A 13122-nucleotide genomic window follows, 5' to 3' on the forward strand; every position below is an offset into this window, starting at 1 on the left:
AGGAGAATATAGAGGAAAGATAGGGCCTGGAACTGTGAGAACAAACGTTGGGAAAAGCAATAGAAAGTAGAAAGTGAAAAAATCCATCTGGACCAGACTATTTTGGAGAATAACAGGAAGTACAGTAAGCTAAATAGGTAAGCTAAGACCACATGACAAAAAGCACTAAAGTTAAGAAAACGAAAGATATAGTATGGACTATATAGGCAAACTGCTAGGATGTCCCACTAATACAAGAATGTTGGGTTAAAAGTCTGGACTTGGGTAGGGCAGCAATAACAGAAAGCAAAGATAAGACTCAAAAAATATCTCAAATGAAGAACTCCATTCTACTGTTCTCCCAAGTTCATAAGCAGTATTTCTAACTATAGTGGAAACGTCATCAAATCTATAATATAAAGGTAAAGAAAAAAGTAACTATTAACACCTGGATATAAATTATTTCATTTATTTTTAAAAAAAATTTTTTTTTTCAACGTTTATTTATTTTTGGGACAGAGAGAGATAGAGCATGAACGGGGGAGGGGCAGAGAGAGAGGGAAACACAGAATCGGAAACAGGCTCCAGGCTCTGAGCCATCAGCCCAGAGCCTGACGCGGGGCTCGAACTCACGGACCGCGAGATCGTGACCTGGCTGAAGTCGGACGCTTAACCGACTGCGCCACCCAGGCGCCCCTAAATTATTTCATTTAATCCTCATAAGTAAAACCTATGAAGTAAATATTATCATGATTTCCATTTTGCAGATTTAATATAAGAAAGTTAGATACTTGTCCAAGATCACAAAACTAAATAAAAAGCTGGCCTGTGGTATAGGGAGGTGGATAATAATACACTTGGTCAGCACAAAAGTCTTCTTTCCCAGGACAAATTATAAAGATTTACAATGATGACAATGATGATGATGATAATGATAGCTAACATCTACTAAATGCTGGGAACTATGCAAAGCATGTTACATGCATTATCAGATTTAATACTCTTAACAGCCCTGTAAGGGTTTATGATTAATCTTATTTGAGGATGATGTGTTTGAGGTTTAAAAAAGTCAAGAACTTTACCCAACAATCACCAAGTTGTACACTTGAAACTAATATAAAATTGTGTGTCTACTATGCTCAAATTAAAAAAAAAAAACAACAAACAAAAAACTTTACCTCAAGTCACGAGGCTAATAAATGGCTGACCTGAGTAGGATTCAAAATCAGACAGTCTGACTCCAGAGCATGCTCTTAACCATTAGGCTATACTGCCTCTATGATTACAGATTACTAGAAATAAGCAGAGGAAATGCAATTAGGTTGAGATAAGTAAACACTTTCAGAGTGGAAGATAAAAATTAGAAAAACATTTTCTTTGTCCCACTGCTAAAGGAACAGTGAAATTTAAGCAATCAATGAAAGAAGAAATAGAAATGTGTATCTAAAACAGAATTTCTTAATAACATTGGAAATTTAAATAAACTTGTATCTAAAGACAAATTAATCTGGACAGGGTTTCAATTAGTAAATTTTGTATTATACTCCTAAAGAAAACTAAAGTTCAGGGACTGGGTATTATCTGTCCACGGCCAATACAACTTTTCAATTTATAATGTACAGAGTCAATTAGATGAATACAATTTAAGGCATCAGTTCCCCCAACCCCACCGTATTCAGCTCAGTTTTTCTTTCACTATATCATACCCACATTCTTAGAAATCAAACAAATGTGTAATTCTGTTAGTATTGTTAGAAAGATTTTTCATGTAAAAGAAATACAAACTCAAAGTGATGATAAACTGAGATTGGAATTATCAGTATAAAGAATGTTTTCTTCTTTTCAAAAATAAAATTTCATAGTTCTATTCATTAAACAAGAACAAGAAGCAATTTCAACCCGGTAGCAGTGAATACTCCTATAATCCAGATTGTGGTCTCAAAGTATCATTCCCCACTACAAGGAAAAGTAATGGCTGACTTCCAAGTCTGGGGTAAGAAATGTACAATATGAGCCTGGGCATCTTATTATACAAAAAACAAGGAAGCTCTACCAAAGAGTATTAGAGTCATATACAAATCAGATGGGAGCCAATGTAGAGGCTCCCATTAGTCAAAGGACAAACTGAGCATCAAATAAGGATGACAAAAATCGACTGAAACACACCAAATTTTTTTTTTTAATTTTTTTTTTTTTGTCAACGTTTATTTTTGGGACAGAGAGAGACAGAGCATGAACGGGGGAGGGGCAGAGAGAGAGGGAGACACAGAATCGGAAACAGGCTCCAGGCTCCGAGCCATCAGCCCAGAGCCTGACGCGGGGCTCGAACTCACGGACCGCGAGATCGTGACCTGGCTGAAGTCGGACGCTTAACCGACTGCGCCACCCAGGCGCCCCTCACACCAAATTTTTTAAATGTCTTCCATAATGATCCTAAAAATAAAAAACAAAACAGAGGGAGGAATGGATGGATGGATGTATGGAGGGAGGGATGCTGACTGGGTATCTTGTTTACTGACCCTTAGAGACTGGTTCAATGAGTTCTTTTGCATACTAGCTTTTCAGGCAATGGGAGACCACAGTAGACTATAAGGTAGGAGGTCAATAAAGGCAGGAGATGTATTCTCCTGGTTCTCTCACTGCCAGACCAACATGCTTCTCTCTATTTGAAATCACAGCCCCTGTCAGATATTTCATGGTATGCAAATAGCCCGATTAATGATGAGTGCAAGTTCTTAAATTCATAAGTTCTCTTAACAGGAACAAACAGAGGGTTACTGGAGAGGTTATGAGAGGGGGGATGGGCTAAATGGGTAAGGGGGATTAAGGAATCTACTCCTGAAATCATTGTTGCACTATATGCTAACTAATTTGGATGTAAATTATAAAATTAAAAAAAGAAAGTAATACATAAGTTCTCTAACAGAAGAATTATAGCTAATAAATGTAAAAGAAACGATAGAATTAGAAAGTCATTATTTTGCTATCCTTAATGAAATAATTGACTCAATGAAGACCACAAATGGATAGAACCATTAGGTAAAAGGATAATGAAGGATTTTACAAAGGAAATTATTATAGGCTATTACCACCTGAACACATTAATCAACCTTAGCATCACTAAGGGTGGGCCAACCAGGTATTATATGCCTCTTGATGTGAAGCAAAAGAAAACACAATCTATGGGGCACCTGGGTGGTTCAGTCAGTTAAGGGACCGACTTTGGCTCTGGTCATGATCTCACGGTGAGTTCGAGCCCCACATCAGGCTCTGCATTGACAGCGTGGAGCCCACTTGGGATTCTCTCTCTCCCTCTCTCTCTCTACCTCTGTCCCATACTCGCTCTCTCTCAAAATAAATAAACTTTAAAAATAAAAACGAAAACATAATTTATGAAATACTCTTGACTAAAAATTTATAATAATTAAAATCAAGCCTTTAGATCTAACTACCAATTTACAGGAAATATGGAAGATGCAGGAGCAAATTAAATCACATTACAAGAAAACAACAGAAATCCAGAATGTCAAACACTGTACGGTACCAATGACCCAGTTTTTCACAGCAAGACAATGTGGGGGTGTGGGGTAGACAAGACAGAGGGGGAAAAGACTGAACTACACAATAAAGAGACTTGAAAGACCTAACCAACAAAAGCAACATGTGGGCTTTGGATCCAGATTCTAATAAAGCGACTGCAAAAAGCACATTGTTTTATATGACCAGATAAATATGACTAAAACTGGGAATCAATGGTACCAAGAAGCTTTTAATTTTGTTAGACATGATAATGGCCATGGTGGCAACGAAGAAAACATTCTCTGCTTTTTTAGAGATACTTACTAAAGTATGTAGGGGTGAATGAAATGATTAGTATCTAGAATCTGGAATTTAAAATATTTTGGCAAGAAAAAAAATATTTTGGCAAGTAAAAGGGTGATTGTTGAAGCAAGTGTGATAAAATTTTGAAAACTGAGAATCTGGGTAATGGGAGTTCACTATACTATTTTCCCTATTTCTGTGTATGTTAAAATTTGTCATTTACAAAATTACCAAATAAAACAAAAATAAATGTTCTTTCCACTATAACGATAGTTTCCAAACTTGAATATGTCTAAGAATCCACAACCCAGGCAGGATCCTAGGACTCATCCCAAAAAATTTTGATTTTGTTTGTCTGGGCATGGGCCCAGATTCCATTTTTAACAAGTTCTCGAGTGAATCTGATACAGACAATCTACAGACACATATCTGAGAATTATACATGTAGACTACTTTACCACAAGTCTTTAAATATATCCCAAGCCTTAAAGGAAAGGTGTGATCATACCTCTTACCTCCTCTTTAAGCCTTACCCCACTCCTATCTGCTCAAAATGTACCCTTTTCCTGATACTACCAGTTCTATGAAAGCAGGATCCCTGTTTGAACTCACCATGGTGTCCCCATCTGAGTGCCTAGTACACAGTACACCATATAAACATTTGCTGAATGAATGAATAACAGCAAAGAGAAAAGGGAAGACTTAAAACTCAGGAGCACTATTTCAAAATGAATTCCTCTGAGATAAAATGTCAATTTCTTTCCAAAAGTCGATATAGGAGCATGGAGTAAAGACTATAAAGTATGAGAATAACAGTAAAATAAAAATAAAATAAACATAAATAGGGGCGCCCGGGTGGCTTAGTCGGTGGACTGTCTGACTCTTGATTTTGGCTCAGGTCACGATCCCAGGGTCATGGGATCAAGACCTGCACTGGGCTCCACACTTTACATGGAGCCTGCTTAAGATTCTCTCTTTCTCTCTCTCTCTCTCTCTCTCTCTCTCTCTCTCTCTCTCCCCTTCTTTCTCTCTCTCTCTCTCTCTCTCTCTCCCCCTCCCTGCCACTCTCCCTCACTCATCCTCTCAATAAATAAATAAACAAAATTTAAAAATAAACAAACATAGTAATAAAGAAGGGACACAGGTTAGCAAACCTTCTAAAATAAGAGACAACTTCTCACTTCTCTGAGACATCAATTTTGAACATTAATTTGAACATCTAACATCCCACTAACTCTTTAGAAACTACAGTGAAAATGTACTTCTGTATTTCACATTCCCAAACAGGGAGGGCAGGTATATTAGAGAAATAAACTACATGTATACAATTTAATGGATATGCAAATAAGTAACTCAATTACTACCTTCTTTGTTCAAAAAGTACAAACCTCTATAAAGTTATGAACACAAGTCACAAATGCAAAAATAAAAAAGTGCCAAATATAACAATTAACAATTAGTTTAGGATGATCTTCTATGGCTATATAAAACTTGTTGCAAAAATAGCACTTATCAAAGATAATTACTGTTCTTATATTTCTACCCTAACACCATTTAACTTTTAAATTCTATCTCTTAAGTAATCAATGACACAACTTTTTAAAGTTTTAATAGAAGTATAATAAAGACTCATAGAAGTTTTAGAGACACAGTGGGTATCAGCAACTATATGGCCCAACTCTTCATTCTACAAATGGGGAAACTGAAACCTAGATAAAAAAGATTTACTTGGTCACACAGAGAATTAAGAGCAAAACAAGTTTATGACAATGCTCTGAATTTTCAGTCCAGAGGGGTTTTTTTTCAATATAAAACATTTTCCATTGTGAAATGCAACACTATCTGTTCATCTTCTTGTACATACACGAGTGTGGTATCCATCAGCTATGCTCTATAGTTAAACTAAATGGATGTACCTGTTTTTCAGTGAGGATGGGAATGGGGAAGTAGAGCAACTTGACTATCTTCAGCGACATAACTCCATGTGTATATTTCCTGATGTGGGGTTTTCTGTCATATGTGAAAATAGAATCTCTATAGTTTTTACCATATACACACAGTAACAAAACTTACAATTATGAAATAAAACTGAAAAGTTATTCAAAAACTAAAACTGAGAATTTACTCTTTGTTCGTTACAAAAATTTTTTATGTGGTTGCTTCTTCTGGATTAAAAACATTTCTGACTCAAGAGATTAATGAATGGTCCAATTCATGTCTCAGCTGTTACTCTGAGCCACCTCTCTATACACCCACAGGGTTACTTGTAGTGCAAGAGGGCCTATTTACAGAGCGCATACTTAAAGTATAACAGACACAGAAAGAGGACAAGATAACAACTCAATCTCCATAAACTAGCTCCAAACTGCCTTTCTTATAAATATAAACCCTTGGCACAAAGTAGGTATGTTATAAATCATGACTAAATGAATAAACAGTCTCCAAAGTCCCTCCCCATTCTACAGAATCCCATTTAAATATCTCCATTTTCAGTTACAACTGGTTTAGACACTTCAGTAAAGTACAGCTGGATTATGAATTTATGGGTATGGCTTGAGGTGCCAGCATTACTCTGTACTTACAGAAGACAATAAATATCAAGCTAGCCTAAGCACCGTAACATATAACAGGAATACTATAAATATGATGAAGTAGTTACCAATTCACAAATGCTTACTAAATGCCATATGCTCTGATAATTGTTTGGTCTGTATTATTTAACCCTTACAACAATCTAGTAGTATTATCCCCCTACTTTCCTAAAGATAAAATAAACTCTGGAGGTAAAAATAATTCACCTAAAATCATCTAGCAAGTACATGGCAGAGCCTACATTTGAATCCAAGTTTAAGAGCCTACCCAAAGATTCGCTGAATGGTGTAATTTGTTTTTGTTTTTGTTTTTTTTAATTCTTGCAACATATTAACATCAAAACAGTCCGGTCAAGGGGCACCTACATGGCTCAGTTGGTTAAGGGCCCGACTCGATCTTGGCTCAAGTCATGATTTCAGTTTGTGATGTGAGCCCCATGTCAGGCTCTGCACTGAGAATGCAGATCCTGTTTGGGATTCTCTCTCCCCCCCTCTCTCTGCGCCCCTCCTCTTGAAATAAATAAATGAACTTTAAAAACAGTCTCGTCCAAACCAAGCAGATATGCAATTGACACTGATAACACCCATTAACTCATAAATTATGAACAACGACATAGTGTTTTAGGCTCAAAGATTTAATGACCTCAGGTCTTTTTAGTTCACTAATATAACCCCAAATGTGATCAATTCAACTGGTAGGATGCACAGAGGGATTAGAGAGCAATAATCTAGACTGTGGAATGCTAGCCAAAATCTGTTGAAATAATCCAACATGTGGCATAGGATTGTTTAAATTCAAAACAAAAATTCCAGGTGAGTGACAAAGACAGTAGTGATGTCAATGACCAATAAGTATATGGAAGAAATTTTATTTTAGAATATAAGGAATTTTCATGACATCCAAGTATAGGTGCGTAGTGGACAGTCAGACACTGAGGATTTAAAACCAGAAAAAAAAGACTGAAAAATAAAGACTTGGATCTCATGGGCATAGAGATGACAGTGGCTGAAGCTGTAAGAATGGATGAAATTCCAAGACAGTGAAGAAAATGATAAGCATTACAAGACCAAAGATTAAGACAGAAAAAGAAGTCAGCAGTGAAAAGACAGGAAAGTAGTACTAGGTTAGGAAGCCAAAGAAAAGACAATTTAAAGAAAAACTCAAAAACGAACACCTGAAACTTTGTTTATGTATGCCTCCCACATTCTGAAAAACTGACTAATGAAAAATGGTGGTAACAAGTATGTAGGAAGGGAACAGCAGTGTTAGAACTCAGTATGCACTGTTCAACTAATATTGGTTCCCTTCCCTCCATTCTACCCACTACTGCTGTACCTCCACCAGCAAACAAAAACTAGAAAAAATGGTTATGCTCTTAATTGCATCCGGAAGCAGTAAGCTAAACACGCTAAAGGCAAGATAGCTGTATTTTCAAGAAATGCATGTCACACTTCAAGACAAATATAAACCTAACGCTCCCACCCAACTACCTTTGTTTTTCTTTTTTAATTTACAAACCATATCCATTTTCCCCCTTTGGAAATTTAGACTTAATAGAGGTACTCAAAAACATTAAGAAATTGTTAATAAGCCCTAGATAAAATAATTGTAAGCTTAAAGAAAAAGCAGGAAAAAGGAAAACAGCTCGTGATAATCATTATAAACTCTAACATGGACAGTAAGAGAACCGTTAAGATACTGGAAAGAATGTGACTTACAGAAAACCAAGGTTGAGTGATTTGGATGCCTAGAAAATAAGTGAATAGTTACCATATTATCTTAGGATCTGCAGACTATTTAAGCATTCATATTTGCAGTATGAAAAACAGACTTATCTAGTTCTTAAATTATATGTGTTCAAGAAAAGGTTGGATAGCCACTTAACAGGGCATTTTCCAGCTACATTATTTTATAACTACTAATATTCATCATTAAGACCTCAACAAAAAAAGCTGTTTTGTAAGATGGTTTAAAAGAGATCTGCCAGCAAACTCTTTTGAAACCAAAAATTTTGGGAACTTTCTGAAGAATGGACCTATTCAAGTAAGTGCAGAACAAACATAATTCAGTAACTTTATTTTTTGATATTACAAAAAAAAAAGAACCCTAGAACATGAGTGCCGCAAATGGCACACAATACATACTCAATAAATACCACTTAAATAAATCAACAAAGGCCAAAATAATAGAGAAAAGCAATTAGTTTAAAAGGGCTTTCCTTGGGCGCCTGGGTGGCGCAGTCGGTTAAGCGTCCGACTTCAGCCAGGTCACGATCTCGCGGTCCGGAAGTTCGAGCCCCGCGTCGGGCTCTGAGCTGATGGCTCAGAGCCTGGAGCCTGTTTCCGATTCTGTGTCTCCCTCTCTCTCTGCCCCTCCCCCGTTCAAGCTCTGTCTCTCTCTGTCCCAAAAATAAATAAACGTTGAAAAAAAAAAATTAAAAAAAAAAAAAAAAAAGGGCTTTCCTCCCTACAATACAAGAGACGTCCAAAGTCCAGACAGGGAAGAAGAGTTAAGAACAGACTCACTGAAAAAAGGTGAAGTTACCTGAGAAGTCATTCTGAATGGTAGAATGAATGAATGAATACTTAATGATAAACATAAAATACCATGCCAAAAAAAAAAAAAAAAAAAAATCAGGCTAGATACTACAAAACTGGAAAAAGGATTTGTCTCCAAAGAAAAATTCAATCTTTACCGAGTTCAGATTAATACGGTAATAAAATTTCAATAACTATCGATGAACAATTATGAAACCAAATAGAAAAAAGGGCCAAGATTGTAAGACTACAGGAGGGGGAAAAAATCTGTCCATTGACTATTTTCTTTTTCAAAATGTTATTTTACAAGTCTTGGGCTCCAAGATACCAGGCTGTCCTAAGTCTGAATTGCTTGCCTACTTTCTTGACTCTTCCTCTTTTTTCAACTTTCATCTTTTACCCTTAATCATTATATCAATTTCAACTTGCATCTCTGCACAAATGATTTCCAAATTGTTATCTTTAATTATGAACTCAGTTTCCTATCTCCAATAATCTTCAGATCATTTCTTTGTGGTTAGCCCACTATACTCTAAAACACAAGTCTGAAATCGAACTTATCTACTGCCTATTCTTCCCAAGAGATATCCAAACCCAACTTTGTTATCACCAGTCTCCCTATAACCTACCTTCAAAATTTTTAGAATCCTCTACCTTCTCTAGCTCTGGTTCCCCCTTCTCTCCAACCCTGCTAATCAATCAAGTTCCATTAATTCTTCCTTTCCCATTTTAATTCCTCAATTTGGGGCTTCAATAATTTCTGTACTATTAATTTGTTAAGAAGCCCCCCAATCTCAACCCATCTCCAGTCTTTTTTCACACACTGCATCCTGCATATAACTAACAGATTCATCTTCATTCATCCTGGAACAGTCTCATTTACAAATATTTTAAAAAACACAACATACTGAAGAAAATCTAAATTCCTGTAGCCTAGCAATAAAATCCTCCACACTCTAACCCCAATCTGTTATTTCCAACTTTATCTTCGGTTCCCCTAAACATCTCATAGCCAATTCATCCCCACCCTCTATTCATGTTATCCTCTACTCCCTCTCTGAATGCCCTCCACCTAAATCCTATCCATTCATCATAAAGCATACTCTGGCCCTCTCAACACACAGTGATTTCTTCCTTTCAATAACCAAGAGCTTCTATTACCTGTACCAATTATTTGAAATCCATCACACATTTTTTTCAATTTTTAAAGTGTTCTGTTTTGTTTCTGTATATGTATGTGAGTTTAGGTCTTGGTTTTCCTAAATAGATTGAATTTTCAAGTAAAGAATCCATGACCTCTACTTCTCTGTATCTTCCCACATTTCAATAAATCTGTGAGGTTCCCCTAAATGAAACTGAGGCAAGAGGCTATAAGACAACAACAACAAAAAAAGCTACTAAACCCTCCCTATACTACTGTTGCATGGAATAAGGAGACCAAAAAGCAAAATAGAATCAAAGATACGTGGAAATTGGGTAAAATATTAAAAGAAAATTTGGACTTCTTAAAAGAGACAGAAACTCCTAGTAGAAAGATGTGTTGTTCTAATTTCTTCCACTTCTCTCATTCAATAAAATGTTTTAAACTGTATTAAGTATCCATCATCCTGTTTCTCAATATGAAGAGCATCCATAACGTGGGTGAGACATTTCAAAAACATAAACCACAAGACTTTCATTTCACAGTCAAGGATGCTTAGAGTAGTTCTGAAAACTTTGGGGAGAAACTTTCTTGTAAAACAGTACACGTTTAAAAATCTGCACAGGTATTTAGAGTAACTAAAATGCATGTTAATTTTAAAAGATCTACATAATTTTCCTGATTCATGAGATTTTTAAATATGATTTCTCTGAATGGCATTATTTTGTTCAACTAATCTTAATCCCAAATATTGTACATATCTAACATTAATTATCTGAGGAGGCTGTAAATAACTATCCATATAGATATACTCCCTGAAACTTTAGAGATTATGTGTTTTTGTTCGGACTAAAACAGAATTATAAATAACTGCTAGTTGTTCAGCAAAGTAAAAGAAGAAATTTGCTTGCAGAGTTTGCAACTATTAGTATCAGGGAAAATAGACAAAACTTAAAAATTCTACCTACAGATAACTGTCTATGTTATCAACTACTGAGAAATCTTTAAAATTTTGCCTTTTATTGCATAAAAACTTATTCAGAATGTTTTAAAAGTGACAGTGGTTAAGCACACCACCATCAAAAAAGGCAGTTATAGTATCTGTGCGATACTTTTGTAATAAACAATATTGTAAAAGAGTTAATATTGTGATGACCTATCATCAGTTACCTTAGGTTTTTACACTTAATAGTCCATCAAAAAGTTCCTCCAGATTCAAGTCACCTATGACATTTTGGCTCAAAAATCACTTCCTCAATATCGATTCTCCATTGTCACTTTCAAGTCTAAAAACTAAACCCTTAAGGAGCTAAATTGCTCTAAGTGGAAAGTAGTCTTTCCAGCATTACTGTCAAACCGATCAAAAAGATTAATACTACTAAGATCATCATTCAACAAACTATATACGCAATAACTGACGTGGTAACTTTTTATGTGATGCCTGAAATAGAGGTTTATAAGTATCTTTTGGATAATGATGAACTGAGTCAGACCTAAGAGTTCAGAGAGTAGTTAGCACAGAGCCAGTCCGATGATAAATAAGGACATGGGAGGAGATTTTAGTAGTGCTCCAAAGGCTCTTCAGGAAAAACGGCAGATTTTGATGTTTTCCAAGATTATGCACACCTGAAACTTTCTTTTGCAAATAACTAGACTGAATGCAAGAGGAAGGCAAATATATACAGAACCCCAGACAAGCAAAAGACAACAGTGCTACTCACCAGCAAACAATCCGAATTCACTTCCGATTTGGGATCCCGCAGCAGGTTGTCGATTTTTCAAACCGAGTCTCAAAACTGTCCCCAGTCGACATGTTGCTGCTACTCTGACAATACCTTCGTACCAGCAGCACCAGCAGCGGAAAGCAATTTCAACCAACTTCCTCCAGCGGTGGGTTCGCAGCCACGGGGCGGAGGAGCCGGAACCTCAGGGTCACCAGGTGCGCCCGGTCCCCTCTCCTTCCCCTCACTGAGGGGATCTCCGCTGTCCAGACCCCGGGCCGGGGGCAACGGCGACCCACAGCCGCTCCGACGCCCAAAGTCGCATCCCACCCGGCAGCCCCTCACGACAGCCGACAGCGCCGTCGCCACCAGCCTTGTCGCTCCGGCGAGGTGCTTCAGCTTAGCGGGCCCCAGCCGCCTTCGCCATGGAGGGTTCCCCGTCCCGAGATGGGTCGGAGGGGAGAGAGAAAGAGAAGCAGGGTGGAGACTCCTTTGGGCAGCAGGGGAGGGAGAAGAGGAAAGGCGAAAACGAAGGGCGGGTGCGGAGCTGTGCCAGCTGCCGCCGCCGCTTGGGCCACGGGCCCGGCCCGCTCCACTCTGAAGTGCTGCAGGCGGTCTAGCCCCGCATCCCCGGCTTTACTTGGCGCGGCCCCGACGCACCGATCCGACTCAGCCAAGAGGTGGTCCCCACGGGATAGCCTCACTCTCCCATTTTGTCCGTCGCTGCTGGGGCTGCTACCGCGGTGTCCGGCGGGGCAGGGCGAGGTCGGTGCCCGATGGAGACTTAGGAGAGGAAGGCTAGAGAGCTCGCGGTGAGGAAGACGAGAGTCGGGTCCCGGCGCTGCTTGATGGGGGAGCTTCTGGGAGGGGCTGCGTCCCCTGCTCCGGAGAGGGCGAGTCGCGGTGGCGAATGCCTGGGGGGGGGTGGGGCGAGGGGGGCCGTGAGGGACTAATATGTCCGCCTTCCTGTTCAAACAAACGGAGACCGCCGGCGCGGAGTGCGCATGCGGGGCGCGGACGCTCGGAAGGAGAATCGGCTCGGCGCCGCGCGCGCGCGCGCGCGCACGCCGGCGTCTCCGCCGGGCCGGGCAGGGCCGGGCGGGGCGGAAGGAGGGGCGCGCCCGAGGCCTCTCAGGCGGGCTGGGAGGAGCGGACTGGGTGCGGCGGCCGGCCCCGCCTTCGCCCCGGCAGGCTCTGAGGAGCCCAGCAAAGCTTTGGACCCGTAGAGAAGGTCGGGGCCGGAGGAGGGTGAGCCGGCGGGGTTGCAGCGGAGCTAGCTGCCTCACTTCTGCTTCCTGTGGGCTGCAACAGCGGTCCGGAGCTTTCTGAC

The 13122-nt window shown here is 39.1% G+C and overlaps 1 protein-coding gene across 1 annotated transcript in view; it reads right to left on the reverse strand.

Annotated features, from left to right (window-relative positions):
• ROCK1 (Rho associated coiled-coil containing protein kinase 1) overlaps positions 1–12787 on the reverse strand; it is a 164318-nt gene extending 151531 nt beyond the window's left edge. Inside the window, 2 exon segments of the mRNA XM_043558427.1 lie at positions 11793–11845; positions 11848–12787. Of these exon segments, the coding sequence (XP_043414362.1) occupies positions 11793–11845; positions 11848–11884 (90 nt within the window). The 5' untranslated portion in view covers positions 11885–12787.
• Between the last annotated feature and the right edge of the window lie 335 nt (positions 12788–13122).

This window comes from Prionailurus bengalensis, chromosome D3 (assembly GCF_016509475.1).
Source record: "Prionailurus bengalensis isolate Pbe53 chromosome D3, Fcat_Pben_1.1_paternal_pri, whole genome shotgun sequence".
NCBI classification, from domain to species: Eukaryota; Metazoa; Chordata; class Mammalia; order Carnivora; family Felidae; genus Prionailurus; species Prionailurus bengalensis.